Source organism: Myotis daubentonii, chromosome 17, assembly GCF_963259705.1.
Source record: "Myotis daubentonii chromosome 17, mMyoDau2.1, whole genome shotgun sequence".
Lineage (NCBI taxonomy): Eukaryota > Metazoa > Chordata > Mammalia > Chiroptera > Vespertilionidae > Myotis > Myotis daubentonii.
In genome coordinates, this window is record NC_081856.1 from 34,391,633 (window position 1) to 34,413,474 (window position 21,842).

The 21,842-nt window shown below is 39.0% G+C and overlaps 1 protein-coding gene across 2 annotated transcripts in view; it reads left to right on the forward strand.

The window, feature by feature from the left end:
• Positions 1 to 21,842, forward strand: part of CSMD3 (CUB and Sushi multiple domains 3) — an 886,927-nt gene that overhangs the window by 454,071 nt on the left and 411,014 nt on the right. For both annotated transcript variants that reach the window (XM_059671887.1, XM_059671888.1), the window contains one exon: positions 1,964 to 2,076. In XM_059671887.1, coding sequence (XP_059527870.1) covers positions 1,964 to 2,076 — 113 coding nt within the window. The remainder of the gene's footprint in view (positions 1 to 1,963; positions 2,077 to 21,842) is intronic.

Here is a 21,842-nt window from a genome sequence, read left to right on the forward strand (position 1 = left end):
AAAACATTCATGGCACGAAAATTGACAAGAGGCTTATTTAGCTTAAAATATGTCTCTACATTTGAAAGACTCAGATATCATTTATTATTTCAAGTTTTCTAAAGAAATTTGCTAAACTAAAGGGAGATTCATCTTTCCCTTCTGCGTCAGGGAAATTATTACTTTTTAGATTTCTATTTTACCTTTATACCAAAAACGAGCTGTGAACTAGAATTGTGGCCAATAGTAGAACAAGTTAATAAGGGAACAATTTGACTATATGTTTAGCTGTTCTTTATGAACAGACAAAATGACCATGCTAGAGGTTTATTTTTTGTGAAATAGATTGTTGGCATATTTGATATAGTGTATCTAATGCACATCATATTGTTTTACGCTCTCATGCCCATTTCATAATGGATTTATTTTATTTTGTGTTATGTGTCTACCTTGAACCTCACTCTTGCCCATAAAGAGTGAGGGTTCAAGGTAGACACACAACAGAAAGTAAAATAAATCCAGTCTTTTGAACTTCCTATAAAGTTCAAAAGACTGGTGCTTATTAACTCACCTATTTGCAAATTAAAAGTTCACGTCTCAATGTTTAATTGCAAGATGTTTTCAAATAATAGTGTTTGTGTGTGTGTGTGTGTAGATATATACATATATATATATATATATATATATATATATATATATTTCAAAGGGGAGTTATGTGTCTCTTTTATATTATAATACTTTAAATTTGGCAAGTAAAAATTAAATATAATCTATATATTTTATGGTATCTTATAGGATCTTGATATCATACTATTAGTTTTCCTCACTATCATGGATAATTCCATCACTAAATCATGATATTTAATTGGGTTTCTTTGTGATAGATTCCCATAGATTCAGGGACATTGGACACTGGGGATGCAGCTGTATTGCGCATGCAGTCCACTGATGATATTTTACAGTTTTGACGGCTGGCATGTTCTGTCTGCAATGGTCACTTCAGGGCTATGTTCCTCCATGCTGCCCTCTCCTGGTCTAATTACAGTATAGCCTCCATCCAAGAGCTTCCTGCTTAGGGCAGGCACCTTTTTCATTATGAAGGGTAACTTTATGCTAATGTAATTTCCAGCAATTCTCTGTTTATAGCAACAAACTAGGTAGGCCCTTAGAGTAATTTCTGCTTTTGAAAAGAAAACACTATATTGTTAATGTGTGATTTAGAATTCCCAATCACTATGGATATTTTACTCAGCAGTGGATCCATTTTTCCCCCCTCTTTCTATTCTTGATAGCTGTTTACCCCCAAGACCTCATTTACTTATTAATGCTGTCCCCCTTATATGACCTTTGGCTTTGTTTCAAATATGTGACTGCAACCTTATGAATGATAAAGAAACATGAAGTAATTTTCCTTGAGAGGGTTATAAAATTGAGCATTACTGAATGACATTAATGCATAGATTTAATGATGTCATATGAAATTATCAATATGTTTTAAATAGAAATATTTGCATTAAAACATACCTGAAGCAGTTAGCCTAACATTGGTATTGCAGAGGGTTATATGATAGTCCTTGACATTTTATTGTTTTGCACAGTGATTAAATATTTTTACAATATTTCTTTAGAACAGAGTTCTGTGAAACTTGAAAGGTTAAAATGAAGTGCATCCCTGGTGTGTTTATTTTAAGCTTGAAGACTTTTATAGAAGTATACAATTCTCAGAAGGTCTAAAATTTACTATGTTGCCTCAGGAATATGAAAGATCTAACCTAGTTAAACACATAAAATGTTACTTGTTTGTAATAAACCTTGATCACTAAATGGTGTTTGTTCTGTTACATCACTGCATAGTGTTGTAAGTTTATCTGACAGTTGCTTTTTTCTAGCAGAGAATGTATTGAGAAACATGTCTTTCTCATAGTTTGCCTGCAGAGGGTGTTGTAATAACCCATCTCTCCCTTCTTTGCCCGTCTCTTTTTAGTCTTACTGGAAGCTTTGTGCCAGACTTGATAGTGAGCATGAGTAGCCAAATGTGGCTGCATCTTCAAACAGATGAAAGTGTTGGATCTGTTGGATTCAAGGTTAACTACAAAGGTAATGGTAAATTGCTACTATGGGAAATATGTTATTCTAATACCACCAGAGAATACTTTTAAATTCTAGTTTAATTGCATCTGCAAAGTAAGTTTCCCAGAACACAAGCAAGAATATATTTTAAAAAATGCTTTTCTTTTAAAGTTATCTACAAATGTTTATTTCATTTTCCTTTACATGGAAATTTTTTATTGTGTCTGTTTTGCATACATCATGTCTCCCCTAGTCCACTATAGTATCCTTATGCTTTAATCACTCTGAACTCTTAGCCCTTCCCAAAATAGACAGTGTAGTTTTATACACATCACATAGTTTTCCTGGCTATGTATATATTATATATATTTATATATAATCTATATATAATTTATATATATATTCACATATATAATTTACATATTATATATATATATACATATATATATATATATGTATATATATATATATAAATTATTAAATACTTAAGTACCAAGTAAAGGGCTTAAAAATTTGGAATACTTTTAAGAAATTTATTAGTGATTCTCTCAGATCAAATACATGGTCTTAGTGTTTAGATTATCAACTCCTGTGGTCTATCAACTCATAGACCACAAATGTGTGAAATTGCTACTGCCCATACCAATGTTGGTAATGATATAGATTAATTATATGTATATAACAAAATAATTTGTTCTATTTCCACTTGTAAGAGATAGATGTAAGCATTTTGAAATCGTGAATTTCTTTGACACATGATGAACCTTGATTAAAGTTAAAAACAATGAATATATACACACAACCTACATATTAGCAATGCTAATTTGGAATTCTGACTGAAGAGATATATAAATGTTAATAAATTCAATTAAAATCCGTGCTTTAAAGTATGAAAACATAAAAGAACCCTTCAGAACATTGTCACTTGAATTTATTATTTCTGTTGTGGTAAAAATTATTATTCTTTAGCTTATCAATTAAACAATGGCTGTACAAAAGTCTCTTACTTGCATAACAATAACTTTTAATCAGAGTTTCCTTCTTGAGCATTGGCTTGCCATGCCTTTGTATGCAGACACAGGGAAATGAATGCATGATGTTGTCAGGGAGACAGGACACAGGCATTCTGTGTTTTTAACTTTTGATTAATTTGGTTCTATATTAATTTGAATAGTTCATTAAATCTGTAGAAATGTCAACTTAAAAGTAAAAAGGTTACCCTGATTATAATTTAAAATATATGTTTCTTTCATTTAAAAATCCACATCTATCCCCAGTGAATAAAACAATGTTACAAAATTTAAAGAATAGTCAGCTCATGTTGAAAATACCTACATGCTTTCTCTTTTCCCTCCTCTAAGTGACTAATTGAACCTGGCATCATTATATTCCTCTTGGTTTTATTATTTTCTTCACCCTATGAAGGAAAACCTGTGGTCATTTAAACCTCAGACACGATATTAATCACTAACTACAGTGCTTCAGCAAAGAGCACAGTTATTAAGCTCATGACCAGGTGGAGCAGCAGGGAAGCTTTCTCAGTGTTTACAAAGCTTTTCATTCCACTGCAGTTCAAGAGTTCAAAGTACATTGTAATGGAGCACAAAAATTAGCATTGCTTTGTTTTCTTTCTGCTCAGTTTTCAACAAGAGTAATTCAAAAAATATTTCCTAAGGATCTGCTTATGTATCAGCTACAGAATGAGTTGTTGAATATAGAAGGAACAACCAGATATGATCTCTCTCAGCAAGATCATAAGATAGAGACAGAAAAAAAAAGCACCTAAGTATTCATACACAAATATCCGTGAAGATGAGATAATTGAAACTAACCCCGGAGATCCTTAGTGAATAATGCCCTTATTCTCCCTCCCTTCAATCTGTTCTCTTCCAATCTAACCACCACATCACTAACCGTGATCTCAGAGAAGGAATCATATTACTGTGTTTCCATAACTTTCCATTTTCTAAAGTTAAAGTCCAAAACCTCCATAGGTCTTATCTTCTAGCTTCCTTCATCCTGTTTTTGTCTTTTTCCCTACAATCCATTTTTATCAAATTATCCATAATCCTCTGAACTCAGCAAGTTGTGTCACACTTGTCCTCTGGATATTCAGTACATTCTACCTGAATCCCTATTCTAATTTTAATTCAACATTGCATTACTCAGCCTTGAAGACGAAATTCAAATATATTTTCTTCTGTGCAGCTTTCCTTAACTCCACCCATCACAAAAAAAAACCTTTTCATATATATCATATTTATCTTTATTTTTCCAATAGCAACTTCCTATTTTGTCATCACAGGTGATTAATGATTGTTCAGTAAAGCTGGACAAATGATTTGACCTGTATAACATGATGTAACATATGGTAAAATATGTCCTCAAAAATTTATTTATCTTTTTTTTTTTACACTGAAAATCTTAATTTTGCATTCTCCATAATTTTAAAACCTGAGCTCAAAGTTGAAGTGGGGTTCATTTTAAGAAGTTTCAAGTTTTGATATGCAGATAACTTCAGCAACCACACCTACTAAAAATAATTTTCATAGTTATCATGCTCCCTGTTAAGTAGTATGTTGGTTTTAAATGGAACACTTGCTAAAATAGCTTTCCAGATTTGATCTAAAGATTTCTTTTTCAGTCACCTGTAGATTTTGCATGGTATCGCATTAGATGTAGCTCTCCTATAAATTAAACATATATTGCAATATATATCTTACCTAATAATAGACAAACATGTAAATTGACCGTACCTTCGCTACACTAACTGGCCAATCAGGAGAGTATGCAAATTAACCCAACAAAGATGGTGGTTAATTTGCATACATAGGCTCCAAGTGGCGGAGTGAAGACTGAAGGCGAGCTGGAGCAGCAAAGACTGAAGACTGAAGGCAGCTCCGGTGGGAGCAGTGAAGACAGAAGGCGGCTCCGGCCAGAGCAGCGAAGACTGAAGACTGAAGGAGGCTCCGGCAGGAGCAGCGAAGACGGAAGGCGGTTCTGGCCGGAGCAAAGGCCTGGGTCCCGGGTGCCGGAGGAAAACTGGTGCCAGCAGCCAAGAAAAGAGAAGGCCTATTGCATGAATCTCTTTGTGCAACGGGCCTCTAATACACACACACACACACACACACGCATATATTTGTGTATGTATATATTCTCTTCTAAATTAAAATAAATTAAACAGTGACTAAATTATGTAATTTATATATTGTTTTTCACAACATATTTTAATTCTTAAATTATACTTTCCTAATTACCTAAGACAGTGTATTTTAAAAAATGTATTGCAGTAACATTGTTAATAAAATTATATAGGTTTCAAGTGTACAATTTTGATACATCATCTGTATATTACATTATATGCCCACCACCCAAAGTCAAACCTCTATCACCATATATTGGCCTCCATTTGCCCTTTATTACCCTATCACAACCCTTCTGTCTAATAACCACCGTAATTTTTCTGAGTTTTAATTTGCTTTTCTTGTTTGTTCAGTTATTGCTTTCAGTTTATATCACACATAAGAGTGAAATCATATGGTTCTGGCTTTTTCTGCCTGGCTTATTTCAGTTATCATGATATTCTCAAGATCCATCCATGATGTCTCAAATGGTAACATTTCACCTTTTCTTCTGGCCAAGTAGTATTCCATTGTATATGTGCACCACATCTTTATCTAATCATCTATTGAAGGACACTTTGGTTTTTTCCATGTCTTAAACACTATGAATAATGCTGAATGAAACAGTATGGAAGTTCCTCAGAAAATTAAAGATACTGTTACCATATCACCTAGCGTCCTTTCTTCTAGGTATGTACCCTCAAAAACTTGAAAACATTTATGCACAAACATATATGTATCCCTATGTTCATTGCAGCATAAGACAATTCTGTTAGAAACTCAAAGTAGAAAAAGATTAGAATCTAGAACTCTCGTGTCTCATCAGCTACACATATTTGGTGTGTGCACACACATACACACACACTTGATTTCTAATGTTTTTACATATTTAGTTAAACATGTTTACTTGATATTCCTTAGGAATATTTAGCAGAGGCATATAAAGAAAAATCTCTAGCTTTTATAGGGCTATGAAAGTGATAATATCTCTTTTTTGAAATCCAACATGTTTTGATTAATTTCCAGTTGTCCAATAGTATACATTTCAACAATAATATTAATAGCAAGCACTTATTGGATGGTTATGTACAAATGTAAGCACATTTGATCTCATTTAATTAACTACAACAAACCTACCAGGCAAGTAATATTATTATCCCTGTTTTATGGATGAAGTAACTGAGACAAACCTCATTATTAAATTGGTCATCATTTTCCCACAGAATTGCAATCTTACATTTATAATCGTAAAAGTTTTCATATAAATTTGCATTCCTGTAATTGTTTTTGTTTTTCTGCACAAACCATACTGTTACAATTTTACTAGCTTTGAGGTTTTATTTTTTAAAATATCTTGTAGGTCAAGCTCTCTAATACTATTCTTCAATCTCAAAATTTTCATGACAATCCTTTAAATTTAATTTCCACCTGTTTGAAAAATAACATTGTTGAATAATATAAAAACTAGTTCTGATTTTCATTAGAATTGCATTAATTTTATATATCACTGTGGGTAATATTGATATTCTTATGTAATGTTTTCTCCTCAAGTCTCCTTTAGTCTTCTTAAATTTCAATTTTATTTATTTTCAATACAGCTTCTTTATCATACATGATAGCTTTATTCCTAAATATTTTCTAATTTTTGTTATATTCTAACATAATATTTATTTTATATTTCCATTTATAACTGATGATAAAGGACTATTATATTATTACTAGAGGCCCGGTGCACAAAAATTTGTGCACTTGGGGAGGGGGGGGGGTCCCTCAGCCGGGCCTGTGCCCTCTCCCAGTCTGGGACCCCTCGGGAGATAACGACCTGCTGGCTTAGACCTGCTGCCGGGTGGCAGAGGGCAGGCCCAATCCCTAGGTGCAGCCCCTGGTCGGGCTCAGAGCAGGGCCATGTGGGGAGTTGGGGCACCGCCCCATGTCAGGCACAGAGCAGGGAGGATCAGGAGGTTGCGATGCCACCCTCAGTCACGCTCAGGGTAGGGCCGATTGGGGGGTTGGAGCACCGTCCCCTGTCACACTCAAGGCAGGGTCGATGGGGAGGTTGCGGCACAACCCCCTGTCACGCACAGAGCAGGGCCAATGAGGGGGTTGGGGCGCTGGCCCCTGTCACTCACAGAGCAGAGCCCATCAGAGGGGTTGGGGCGCCGCCACTCTCACACTCAGGGCAGGGCCGAAGGGGAGGTTATGGCTCTACCCCGTCACACACAGAGCAGGACCCGTTGGGGGGGGCGGGGGGGGGAGGGGGTTGGGGCACCACACCCTGTCACACACAGAGCAGGGCCGATCAGGGGGTTGGGGCACTGCACCCTGTCACACACAGAGCCGCAGAGCGATCAGGGGGTTGGGGAGCTCCCCCCTATCAGGCACAGAGCAGGGCTGATCAGGGGGTTGGGGCGCCTTCCCCTGTCCCGAACAGAGCAGGGCGGATAGGGAGGTTGTGGCCCCGCCCCCTGTCGCACACAGAGCCCCAGGGCGATCAGGGGGTTCAGGGGGTTTGGGCACTGCCCCCTGTCACACTGATGCTGGTGCCAGGAGGCCTCGCGGCTCTGCTGATCCCCGTGCACTGGGTGTGTGTAGGGGGGGAGTGTCCCTCAGCCCAGCCTGCCCCCTCTCACATACTGGGAGCCCTCAGGCGTTGACCCCCTTCACCCTCCAATCGCAGGATCGGCCCCTTGCCCAGGCCTGATGCCTCTGGCCTAGGCGTTCGGCCCGGGCAGCGGGGACCCGCAGCTGCAGCAGCCCCACGAACGTGGGCTTCGCTTTAGGCCCAGGCAAGGGACCCCTAGCTCCTGGGACTGCCAGCTTCGACCGAGCCCAGCTCCCATCGCTGGCTCCACACCTACTTCCTGCTATCACTGGCCAGGGCGGAAAAGGCACCTGATTCTCCGATCATGGCTGGGGGGCAGGGCAAAGGCGGCACCAGGGCCGCCTTTGCCCTGCCCCCCAGCTCTTAGTTCCCCCCTGGGTTTCTTTTTTTTTTTTTTTTTTTTTTCTGTTCATCAGATTATTTATTCACTTGATTCTTAGATTCACTTGTTGATAGATGCATATTTGTTGTTCATAATGTGTATCTTTACCTTTTTCTTCCTCTTCCTCTTCTTAAAGGATACCTTTCAGCATTTCATATAATCCTGGTTTGGTGGTGATGAACTCCTTTAGCTTTTCCTTATCTGTGAAGCTCTTTATCTGACCTTCAATTCTGAATGATAGCTTTGCTGGATAAAGTAATCTTGGTTGTAGGTTCTTGGTATTCATCACTTTGAATATTTCTTGCCACTCCCTTCTGGCCTGCAAAGTTTCTGTTGAGAAATCAGCTGACAGTCGTATGGGTATTCCCTTGTAGGTAACTGAGTTTCTTTCTCTTGCTGTTTTTAAGATTCTCTCTTTATCTTTTGCTCTTGGCATTTTAATTATGATGTGTCTTGGTGTGGTCCTCTTTGGATTCCTTTTGTTTGGGGTTCTCCGAGCTTCTTGGACCTGTAAGTCCATTTCTTTCACCAGGTGGGGGAAGTTTTCTGTCATTATTTCTTCAAATAGGTTTTCAATATCTTGCTCTCTCTCATCTTCTGGCACCCCTATAATTCTGATGTTGGTACGCTTGAAGCTGTCCCAGAGGCTCCTTACACTATCCTCGCATTTTTGGATTCTTTTTTCATTTTGCTTTTCCGGTTGGATGTTTTTTGCTTCCTCGCATTTCAAATCATTGACTTGATTCTTGCGCTCCTCTGGTCTGCTGTCGGGCGTCTGTATAATATTCGTTATTTCAGTCCGTGTATGCTTAATTTCTAGTTGGTTCCCCAATATAAGATCGAGGGTCTTATTAGTTTTCGTGTAGATCTCATTAAGTTTATCGGCAGCTTCTAAACAGTTCTTGAGAGACCTTAAAAGTGTGGTTCTGAACTCTATTTCTTCCATTGACAATTTTGTCCTGTTTCTTTGTCTCCGCATTTTGTTATGCTTCCTTGGTGCACCCCCTAGTGGTCTTTGTTCGCAGTCTTATAGATAAATCTTGATTGTTGTAGCTAATTCCAGGGAGGGTTTGACCTCCAGGCCAAGTGGCTATGAGAATCAGGTGGGTCAGCAGTGAGAGAACTTCTGTCCTCTAGGGAGGTGCTAATCTAGCCTTTGCCTGAGGCTATCCGGCAAATGCCTTTGCCTGAGGCTATCCGGCAAATGCCTCTGTGCAGGGCTTGGGTAGGGCGGGTCGCACAGGATCAACAGGGTGGGCCGGAGAGAGCAGTTATGGCGGCTCTCAGTCCTGTCCCAAGGGGCTCTGCCTCTCTGAGTCCCAGCACCCGCTGCAAAGCTCGGAGAGAAAGCTGCCCTTGCTCTGACCGAAGCCAGACAGTCCCGCTTCTCCCGTTTGAGTCTGGGTCCCTAAAGACTCGCCCGGATCTGGTGCTCAGAGTCTGCGACTCCCTCCCGATTGAAAACAACAACCGCGCCCTCCGCCGCCAGCCCGCTCCGCGCACTCCGCACCTCAGAATTTGACTTCAGCACTGCGCCTCCTCTGAGTGTCCGTATGCGTTTCTCTTTCCTCCTAGTTGTAGGACTTCCACTCAGCCAGCGTTCCTGTGGTTCTGGGTGATGTCCCTTCCGTTTTTTGGTTTCACTTTTGAAGTAGTTGTTCAAAGCAGCAAACTCCGGCGTTAACCTATCCCCCCTGGGTTTCTGATCACTGTCAGTGGCAGGGGGCTTCTTCCTGCTTTCCCTTTCGCCTCCCTGCATTGTGCCTACATATGCAAATTAACCGCCATCTTGTTGGCAGTTAACTGCCATCTCAGTTGGCAGTTAATTTGCATATAGCCCTGATTAGCCAATGAAAAGGGTAGCTCGTACGCCAATTACCATTTTTCTCTTTTATTAGTGTTGATATCTCTATTATAAAGATGTCAATTTTTGCATGCCTGTGTAGTATTTGGCCATATATTTAATGATCTTATTACTTAAAATTAATTATAGTTAGACATTGTAATAATTGAAAAGGCATTCGTCATTAAATTACAGAAAACACAAATAATAGTGTTGTAATTAAGGCTTTATTATTTTCACATGGCATGTCTAGAGAAGCGTAAATGCTGATTTGGGATGGTTTCTTTTTTTTTTAATATATTTTATTGATTTTTTACAGAGAGGAAGGGAGAGAGATAGAGAGTTAAAAACATTGATGAGAGAGAAACATCAATCAGCTGCCTCCAGCACATCTCCCACTGGGGATATGCCCACAACCTAGGTACATGCCCTTGACCGGAATTGAACCTGGGACCTTTCAGTCCGCAGGCCAATGCTCTATCCACTGAGCCAAACCGGTTTTGGCTTGGGATGGTTTCTTAACATTGTCATCTGACACCCAGAGGCATCCCTTTCTCCACCTCCCTTAGTGTATTTATCTTTATCCACAAAGTTGTAACATCACTGTTGCCAAATATTGATTGCAGAAGTAGATTGGAACTACTAACCCTGCTAAATTATAATCACGAGAGCTGGCAGTTCTGTTTGGTTCTTCATTTGATGCTCTTGACTTTATTATTTCAACGTTTAACATGATATTTGACTCAGATATGGGGAAAAGAGTCTTTAACAAGTCTATCTGATTGACAAAATCAGATAATTAACTATGTCACTTCTTTAACTCTGTTCAGAGATTTCTAATGCTGGGACAAACTTCCAGTCTTGCAATAAAACCTTCTTGAAACTGATATTAAATATTTTAATATATTTTTGGATACAATCCTAGCTAATAAAGAGGGAATATGCTAATTGACCCTCACACCGTTGCAAAGATGGCAGCGCCCACAGCCACTAAGGAGGGAGTATGCTAATTGACTGCCCCTCCCTCAAAGATGGTGGCACCCACAGCCACAAGATGGTGGTACCCAGTCCCCTCAGCCATCCAGTTGCCCAGGACTGGCTCAAGGCACAGGCAAACCTCTGATGGCAGCTGCCTAGCCTCCCAAGGCTGACCGGAGGTTCAGGCAAGCCTTGGATGGCAGCTTCCCAGCTGCCCAGGGCCACCCGAGGCTCAGGTAACCAGGGCCGGCTGAGGCTTGCACTACAGGCAGTGGCAGCAGCAGAGGTGTGATGGGGCATTGCCTTCCCATGATCGCCAGGTTGCCTCCCACTCCTGAGGGCTCCCAGACTGTGAGAGGGGCAGGCCGGGCGGAGGAACCCCCTCCAGTGCATGAATTTTCATACACTGGGCTTCTAGTTTACTAACGTGATTATAATTTTTGCATATCATTAAACTAGTGGCCTGGTGCACAGATTTGTGCACCAACTAGAGCTCGATATATATTGTGCATGCGTGAGTCAACGTTTATTTTTAAGTTACCAGTGTGTGTCATATGTATTGGCTGGTCGGTCAGACGGTTGGACGGACGGACAGTTGGTCACTTAGCCTTTTTTATATATATAGACTAGTGGCCCAGTGCATGGATTCATGCACAATGAAAGGAAATTAATTAGAAGATTCATGCAGTAATTACATTAGTGCAAAAAATTACATGTCAAAATAGTGTATATAATTTAGTATTATAAAATTAAAATACAAAATATTAAAATACAAAACAATGATTGATAAATTGATTAAACTTATTCTAATATCTCCCTGTATACCACATTGAGTAAAATCACTTTCAGGGTGCTTGACTAATTTCCCTTTTGATGAAGTATTTAGAACTTTAACTGTAACATCACACACTCCTCAAACTCGAGAGAGAAAGCAACATATAACTGACCATGACCGAAAACGGGTTCAGGTAGGAATATTCCTACTCTGTCTAGAGTTTATCCTTGGGATTTATTAATAGTCATTGTAAATGCTGGCGTCACAAAAAACTGTCTTGAAATTAATTTAAATGGGTGGCCAGTGTCAGACGGGGACAAATCAGTCCCTGGAATCAGAATAACCTCTCCTTCTGCAGATCCTATTAATACTTCAGCTTTGATTATGTTAGGTCGCAATCTTTTGTGCCAGTCGTTGGTCTTCAGACATACACTGTTGACGATGCCGCTTCCTTTCAGCTTCAGAGGTATGATGTGTCAATAGTTGGTCTTCAGATAAATTCTGGCATCATGTGCGATTGGCACCAGCATGAGCTTTATATGTATCACACATGCACAAGTCAACTTTTATTTTTAAATTGCCAGTGCATGTCATATATACTGGCCAGTTGGTCAGTCAGACAGTTGGACAGACAGTCAGATGGTCACTTAGCTTTTTATATAAGTAGATGTGTACTGGACTATAGTTTTTTTGTTTGTTTTTATTTTTTATTACAGTTACATTCAATATTGTATTAGTTTCAAATACTCAGCATAGTGATTAGGCATCTCTATGAAGTTTTCCCCCAATAAGTCTAATATCCACGGGCACCAGATATAGTTGTTACAATGTTATTGACCATATTCCCAATACTGGACTTTGCATCCCTGTGACTATTTTGTAACTGCCAATTTGTACTTCTTAATCCTTTCACCTTTTTCACTCAGAACTATAGTTTCTTTTTATGCCAGTTTCATCAAAGTTGGGTTCCAGAATTTTTGCAATTCCTAAGAATTACTAAGGAAGCTTGTCAATGTTCTGGTAAAGTCTGAATGACAGAAAAGTTACATGTCCTTGGGTGTAAGAGAACCTAACTGTAAAATAATTTGGTCATTTTTACTTAAATGTAAATACTTAGCAGATTTAAATTTTGCCTCTTATGGCTGTGTCTCTTCAAATCTCTTCTTAGATTAATGTTGGTCATTTATATTTTATTTCGAAATTTTCTAGGTTATAGAAATATATTGCTACTTCATATATATTTTGCTTTTAAAGAAAAAACACTTTCTAAAAAATAATGAAGACATCTTTCCATGTGCTCTATTTATAGTATATACTAGAGGCCCAGTGGACAAATTCATGCACTGGTGGGGTCCGGCCAGCCTTGCCCCAATTGGGGCAGATCAGGGCCGGACCTGTTGGGAGGAGGAGCCATGGGAGATTGGCCAGCGGGCCCCAATTGGTGTGGGAGGCTGATTGTGGGTGGGGCCAGCCATGGGGAAGGGCTGTGGGCAGTGGGCTGGTGGCCCCTCCAAATGGGGTGGGTGGCAATTGGGGACCAGCAGCTTGGGGGAGGGGCCATGGGTGGTTGGCCAGCCGGCCCTGCCCCTGATCAGAGTGGCGGGGCCTATCAGGGGTGGAGCTGGCTAAGGGGAGGCATCACGGGCCACTCAGGGTGGTGGAGGCCCATTGCGGGTGGGACCAGTAGGGGGGAAGGGCCACAGGTGTTTGGCAAGCTGGCCTTGCCCCTGATTGGGGTGGGGGTGGCGATCTGGGGTGGGGCTGGCCAAGGGTGGGGCTGCTGGAGGTTGGCCAGCTGACTCCAACCTCTACTGGGGTAGGGGGTGCGATCAGGGGCGGGGCCACCTGAGGTGAAGGGTTGCTGGCCGATCAGGGTAGTGGGAGCCTATGGGGGCAGGGCTAGCCCAGGGGAAGGGCAGCTGCCCTGCCCTCAATCAGGGTGGGAGAGGGTGGGGCCAGCTGTGGGAAAGGGTTGTGGGAGGTTGGCCGGCCGGCCCCACCCCCCCAATCAGGCCAGTTCAGTGGCCACAGTGGGTGTCATAGCAACTGGTTGTTCTGGTCACCAAGGAGTTCTGGTTGCTGGCTTTTTATATATATTGATTAATTCCAAGGACTACATTTTTCTCTGTCTCTTTGCCTGTATCTGCTTTTCTGCCTGGTCAGCACCACTTCCTCTTGCTTCTAGTAACTGAATTACTCTAGGCTTTGATGAACCTTATCTCTTCTAATTCTGTACAGCTCTATAGGTTTGGCTGAACTTATCAAAATTTCCTTTGTTATAGTTATCACCAGGATGTGGGCCAATTGATATAGATTCTGGGTGAAAGAAAATCTGTTTTCTGAGGTTGTAAACCCTAAGGGTCATTTAACTTGGTGCTAAATGAGGTCAACTTTTGTTACCTTGTGTCAATATCTTGCCAGCAGAGACAAGGGATAACCAACAGCTGGAAAGAATGGAAACAGTATTGTGGACATAATTGAAACTCCGAAATGCCTGAGGGGAACACTGTACCTTGGTTTTCCAATTGTATGAAACTATAAACTTTTCCTTGCTTAAGCCACAGCAAGTTCAATTTTTGTCACTTATACCTAAATGAACCCTGATTGTCATTTCTTTACTGTTTAATTCTTTCAACATAGAAAAAAAGGAATATCAATATTTATATTATAGTTTAATGCTTTCAGAATCATATATATTGTTGTGCCCAGATTGCAAGGTTCCCAAAAAGCCCATCAGGGAGCCAGCGAGTCCGATGCAAAAGCAAAGAGTCCTTCATTTCGAACTAGTTCGGCTCCCCGACCACACTCACCGATGCAACAACGGTAAGCCCAGTGGCCACGAGAGAGCGAGGCCTGATGGGATTGTGGGTTTTATAGTAAAGGCAGGGGAGGGGACTGTGGGCCCTGCCGATTGGCCAGGCCTGAGTCGGGTCTTGTTACACAGGATGTGGTCATCTCTCTGGCGCGCATGTCCCTTGATTGTCATTGGTTAGTTCAAAGAAATCCCGGGCATGGCCAGCAGGGGCCTGGGCTTCCGGGAAGAAGGCACTCTCCTGAGCACATGGCGGCCGCCCCAAAAATGGAGGACCCAGGGCAAGATGGAGGGCGCAGTCCAACCCCCCCCCCCCCCCCAGGGCGAGCTGAGCCCGGGCTCCAGGGGCCAGTCTGGTTGCCAGGGGTCCAGCAGATCGACCAGTTCCAGCCCAGACAGGAAGTCCACGTCCTCCGTCCGCGTGGGTCCGGTCTGGGGGCAGCGGGCGGGTGGCGGCCTGCGCTGGGCTCCCACCGTGGGGGCTGGGGAGTCGGTGCCCGAGGCCGCCAGCAGCGTGGTCAGGCTGTGCCTCATGGGGCCCGGCGGCCGGCCCACGTAGGCCCCGCGACGACTCACCCTTTCATATATTTCTTTATTTTTAAAAGATGTTAGCAAGAAAAACACTATAGATAGGTCCAAAGGAGAATATGTATTCATAGAAAGGAATAATTATATTTGAGTAAGTAATATTGATTACTTTATTTGCTTTATCTCAGGAAAGGAAACAGAAATACTAGAGTTCTGTAACAGTATATATCTACTAACAGTATATATCTTAGTGCGCACAATTCTTTATTAATCTTAGCTTAGCACCAGTCCTAGTTTTGTTTTATCCTCAGATCATATCATGAGATTGATTGAAATGTGTAGCATCAGTTTCTTGGTTCTTTCATGATTAACTATGACACTGAAATAATTTTGTAGGGATAATGGGAAAATGTGTGTAAAATTTTTTCATTCTTATTTCTGTTATGAATAGTTCAGAAATAGATCCACATCTGTTGATTTTTAACAAAGGTTCTAAACATTTCAGTGGGGGAGTATATTTATTTTTAATAAATAGTACTGAAATAATTGGATAGATACATGCCTTCTCCCCCCCCCCCCCAAAAATCCTAACAAATCTTACCTTACACAGTATACAAAAATCAATTTAAAATGTAGTGTAGACCTAATTATAAGAGCTAAAAGTGTAAAACTTTTGGAAGAAAAGCCCAAAATTTATATGTTGAAACCATAACCCCACAGTGATGGTATTTGGAGATGGGCTTTAGGGAGGGAATTTGGTTTAAAGGAGGGTAAGACTTCATGTTGGATTAGTGATTTTATAAGAAGAGACGGAAGACAGCCTGCTGCTGCTCTTCACGTACTTGCCCTGAAAACGAGCCCTGCGAGTACACAGAGAAGAGGCAGCTGGCTGAAAGCTAGCATGCGAGTTCTGGCATCCTGATCGTGGACATCCCAGCCTTCTGAACTCTGAGAAAGAAACATTTATGTTTTTTAAACCACCCAGTAAATTGCATTTTGTAATGGCAGACCAAACCAACTAAGACATTTTAGAAGAAAATAATTGATAAATTGAGCTTTATCAAAATTTAAAAAACACACAACACATTTGGTCAGCAAAGGACACTTTAAAAAATACATAAAAAGACAAATTATAGACTGGAAGGAAATTATGTTAAATATATGCATAATGAGAGACTTACATCCAGAAAATGTAAAGAATTTTAAGAGCTCAGTAATAGAATGAATCAGATAATCTAATTTAACGTGGATAAAAGAATTGTCCAATCACTTGAAAATGAAGAGATACAGATGGCCAAGGGGCATATGGAAGAAAATGCTCACCATCATGGTTATTAAGGCAATGTAAATGAAACCACAAGGAGATGCCACTATTTTCCCCGCTAGAAAGAATGGTGAAGAATAAAAAGTATTTACTTGATGAGGAGAAAGCTGAACAACTGGACTTCTCATGCACTGTTGGTGGGAAGATAAAATAATATAATCTCGTTTGAGAACTGTTTGAGAGTTCCTTAAACATGTGCCTACTATAAACGTAGATATTTTACTCCTAGATATCTTCCCGAAAGAAATGACAACAAATGTCCACACAGTCTCCTAGGGCAAGGGAAACAAAGGAGAAAATAAGCAAATGGGATACATCAAACCAAAAAGCTTCTGCACAGCAAATGAAACCAACAACAAAATGAAACGGGGACCCACTGTATAAGAGAACGTATTCACCAATGATACATCTGACAAGCAGTTAATTTCCAAAGCATCTAAAGTTATATAACTCACCACTGGGAAGACAAACAATCCAATTAAAAAATGGGCAAAGGAACAATATGGAGTTTCCCTAAAAAAAAAAAAAAAAAAATTGAACTGCCTTTTGACCTAGGGATAGGAATCCCACTTCTGGCAGTATATCCTAAGAATCCTGAAACAACAATCAGAAAGAACATATACACCCCTATTTTCTTTTCTTTCTTTTTTTTTTTTAAAATATATTTTTATTGATTTTTTACAGAGAGGAAGGGAAAGAGATAAAGAGTCAGAAACATGGATGAGAGAGAAACATCGATCGGCCGCCTCCTGCACATCCCCCACTGGGGATGTGCCCACAACCCAGGTACATGCCCTTGACCGGAATCGAACCCGGGACCCTTCAGTCCGCAGGCCGACGCTCTATCCACTGAGCCAAACCGGTTTTGGCCACCCCTATTTTCATAGCAGCCTTATTTACAATAACCAAGATCTGGAAACAACCCTAGTACTCAACAGTAGATGAGTGGATCAAAAAGCCGTGGAATATTTGCACAATGGAATACTAAGAGGCTGTGAAAAAGAACTCTTTCTTACTCTTAGAGACAAGATGGATATACCTGGAAATTATTATGCTAGTGAACTAAACCAGTCAGAGAAATACAAATACATGTGATCTCATTTATCTGTGGAATAGAATGAACAAAATAAACTGATAAACAAAATAGGACCAGAGGCCTGGAACAGACTGACAGGGCTCATAGGGGAGGAGTGTGGGGAGGACTGGGAGAGATTAACCAGAGAAATTAGGTCCATATATGTGTACCCCATGGGCACAGACAGTGACATGAACAAGGCAAGGTGGAGGTTGTGGATGAGGGCAAAGTCGGGGGGAAATGAGGCATATCTGTAATAGTGTCAACAATAAAGACTTGTACAAGACTATAATAGCAGGGTGTTGTTTTTCTTTAAATCTCCCCAACTGTAAACCATCTGAGTCCCCATTCACTTGTGAGTATAGAAACAAAATGGAGTACTATGTTTACACAATGGAATATTACTCATCAATAAAAAAGAGGAAAGTATTAACATATGCAACAGCATGGATGAAAGACCGAAAAAAGAGTACATCCCTGTATGTCTATTTATGTAAATGTCCAGAAAATGCTAACTAGAGTTTAGAGTAACAGAAGCAGATTATTTGTTTTGGGGCACTGAAATGTATAGAGATATGAATTATCCAGCGTAGCTTTTGTGGGTGATAGATAAGTTAATTATCTTGACTGTGGTGATGATGTTTTTCACTGGTGTACACATATATTAGAATTTGTCAAACTGTACTCTTTAAATATGGGCAGAGTATTGTTCAACAAGTGTATCTCAAAGAAGCTATAAACAAATTTCCATGTTAACATTATCAAGTGATGTTTTAAATGAACATTAAGTTGTGTTATTTTTAATGATATTAATTTGAGAGAATATAAAAAGTTTGTGTGCAAAATGTTTTGGCAATTTTTGGCAAGAACTGTATTTCATTCAAAATGCTTTTTAAGTATAAGATAATATAGTCTCAGAATTTATGTATTAAGTGCTAAAGTGATTATAACTGCAGAATTCAAGTTTTTTTTCCTTTTTTGGTAGGTGAAAAAACTATGACAAACAAGAGTGTCAATGCTTTAATAGACATTATGTTGAGGAAGTGCTGACTATTGTATTGTTTTTTTAAAATTATTTTTCCTTAGAACACTCTTAGGCTTATGCCAAGTTATGCAAAGTGAAAACTCATTATGACAAACCACTACTGCTTAATCCTAGTGGTCATGCCTAAGAAAACCTAACTTTTTCTAGTGAGGAACTGATTCTTATTGAAACTGAAAGCATTATTCTTTTCTTTCTTTCTTTTATTTTTATTTTATTCTAGCTGTATGAGCATTTTTTTTCCATTTTGCTCCATTTATAGGATTTTATAAGCTATTTATTAAGCTATTTCTACAGAAGTCATCATTTGTAGAATCCCCAAATTAATCATTGATATATTTATGATTAGAGTCAGTTAAAAAGAAATTCTTCACCATATTTGTATAGAGTGGAGAAATGATGTATATAATTGTGTGTATACTTCTTGTACTTTTAGATAGTACATTTATACAGAGATCCTGCATGATCCATCATTGCACCCACAGTACTTACCACAGTTCAAATGGATGGCCCAATAAATATATCAAACTTTAACCTGCATGGGAGCTCATTGAGATTAATGTAAAACCAGAATGGCTTTCAGTATTAAATAATTACTATATTATTAACAGTTGATTCTCAAATTTTTAATTTTAAAAATATGCCTTAAGACATAAAATAAATACTAAATATAAAAGATTATTAAAGATTTTGTTTGAGATTTATAAAGACCCTAAATCTTTCCATATATTTCTTAGTTTTCTAGTGCTATAAAATCAAATTAATGAAATATAATTATGTATGGCATAGTTGTTTCATTGTTTTTTATATTTTACAAATATTTCTATTTTTCCATACCCCATCCCTTAATTCAAATGAATTACATTTAATGAGATCAGAGTAATCTATAGAACATGATTAGATAATGATTGGATCTCTTAAAAAAAAAGCATCCTGTAAATAATAAAAATAATATATAATTACATTGAAAATAAAACTGAAGTTTCTAGTTTCTTAGGAACTAAATCATTTGTCATATACTGACATAATGTTAGCATGTTACAGAGATATATTTCAATTTTGGTATAATTAGATTGGAGTCTAAATGCATTTATGAAAATAACTATATCCTTTAAGCTCCGGAGGGGGGCTTATACATCACTGACTAATTCAATATTTACATAAAGAACAATTTCCTTATCTTTAAAACCAGGAGGTTGAACTAAAATGTGTCTGCATTTCTTCTGAGTTCTAACATTTTCTTATTAGATTTGATAACTTAAATGCTGACATATTTATTGTACTGTCCAATAATATTAAACTCAATACTCATTCACTGTAGTAAACTGATATATCTTCCATGGGATGCTTATTGTATGAATTCCAAGATAAATCTCTCCCTCAAAATTTAGTACCTTATTATTTAATTGTGGTCTGTTAATATCTCTTCTCTTCATATTATTTGTTGAAATCTTACAATCTATAAAAAGAGATTTCTCTTTCCTAGGAAAAGTTACAATCACGTGCATTTTACATGGAATTTTCATGACAAGGTTTCATCTTGCCTCTTGGAATAAAGAGGGCTTTTAAGCATGACTCATGAAAATGTTTATATTAGAGTAAGATTTATGCTTTTTGTTCTTGCTTTTCTTAGCTAGTAGGATTCTTAAATATTTTATTTTCCATTAAACACATCAAGTTTCATCAGAAAACTGCTCCTAAAATATCCAATTTGACTTCGTTTATCTCAATCTACTCTAAGCCCTTTGTTTCTCTGCCTCCAAAATGAGAATGAGTAGCAGTAGAATATTAAAAGTAATGGGTTGAAATATTCATTGTGTTTCAACTATTTGTCAGGCATTGTAGAAAGAATAAGGCACATAGCAAAAAATAGGAGACTTAGTCACAGCTTTCAGTCTAGTGGGACAAAGACTGACACTTAACAAGTAATTGTAAGTGTGATAAGTACCAAGAATAAAAAACAGAAAGTGCCTTTTGGAGACTGTAACAAAATGCCTAATGCAGGCTTAAAGGAAAGCTTTCCTGAGGAGGTGACCTTGAACTGAGGCTGAGCAGGAGTTATTGAAGCTGGAAGCTGGGTGCATGACGAGCATGTGTTCCATTTGGGGAGCTGGTAGAATTCCAGTGTGTACGGCAAGAGTGAAAAGAGGAGAAATAAGGGAGTAGTCCTAGAAGAGGCTGGAGAGATGGGAAAGAGCACATTATGCTTTGGTTAGGAGCCAGGCATAAATCTGTGATGTGAAAGAAGTCCATTTCCCCATGGGAACAAAACATCACTTCCTCTGCTCCCAGGTGGGCAGCTTTCCCAACTTTCCCCTGAGGACAAAGACTCATGTTTATTAACATATAGAATCATAGCACATTGGAGCTGGGAGATCTTACTAGGCAATTGAATCAAATATACAATTGAATCTAAATCAACATAAATGAAAAAGGAATCTAAGGAACAAAATAAGCTGATGAATAAAATAGAACCAGAGGCATGGAAACATGGAACAGATTGACAAATTTCAGAGGGAAGGGAGGAGGGGGAACTGGAAGAGATTCACCAAATACCTTGTATGCATATATGCATAATCCATAGACACAGATAAAAGGGTGGTAAAGGGCAGGGGTGGATCAGGAACCAGATGGAGGGGACAATGACAGGTAAAAGAGGAACATCTCAGCAATAAAAATTTAAATTTTAAAAAGTAAATAAAATAAAACAATTTATGTTAAAAAATAAAATAAAGTAAAATAAAAAATGGGTGAAATACATGAAAAGATGAAAAAATATTTAATATAATATGTCATTAGGAAACTGCAAATTGATATAAGATACCCCTAATACCTATTATAATGGCCCAAATACAAAACATGGACAACACCAAATACTGGTGAGAATGAGAACAACAGGAACTCTCATTCTTTGCTGGTGGGAACAGAAATGGTACAGTCATTTTGGAAGATAGTTAGTGGCAGTGTTTTACAAAGCTAAATATATTCTCTTTGTTTAATATATTTTTATTGATTTCAGAAAGGAAAGGAGAGGAAGAGATAGATAGAAACATAGATGATGAGAGAGAATCATTGACTGACTGCCACACTGGGGATCAAGCCCGAAACCCAGGCATGTGCCCTGACCTGGAATGGAACCTTGATCTCCTAGTTCATAGGTTGATGCTCAACCACTGAGTCATGCTGGCGGGGCAAAACTAAATATATTTTTACTGTATGATCCAGCAATCACACTCCATAGTATTTACCCAAATGAATTGAAAACTTATAGCCACACAAATACTGTACATATATATTTACAATAGTTTTA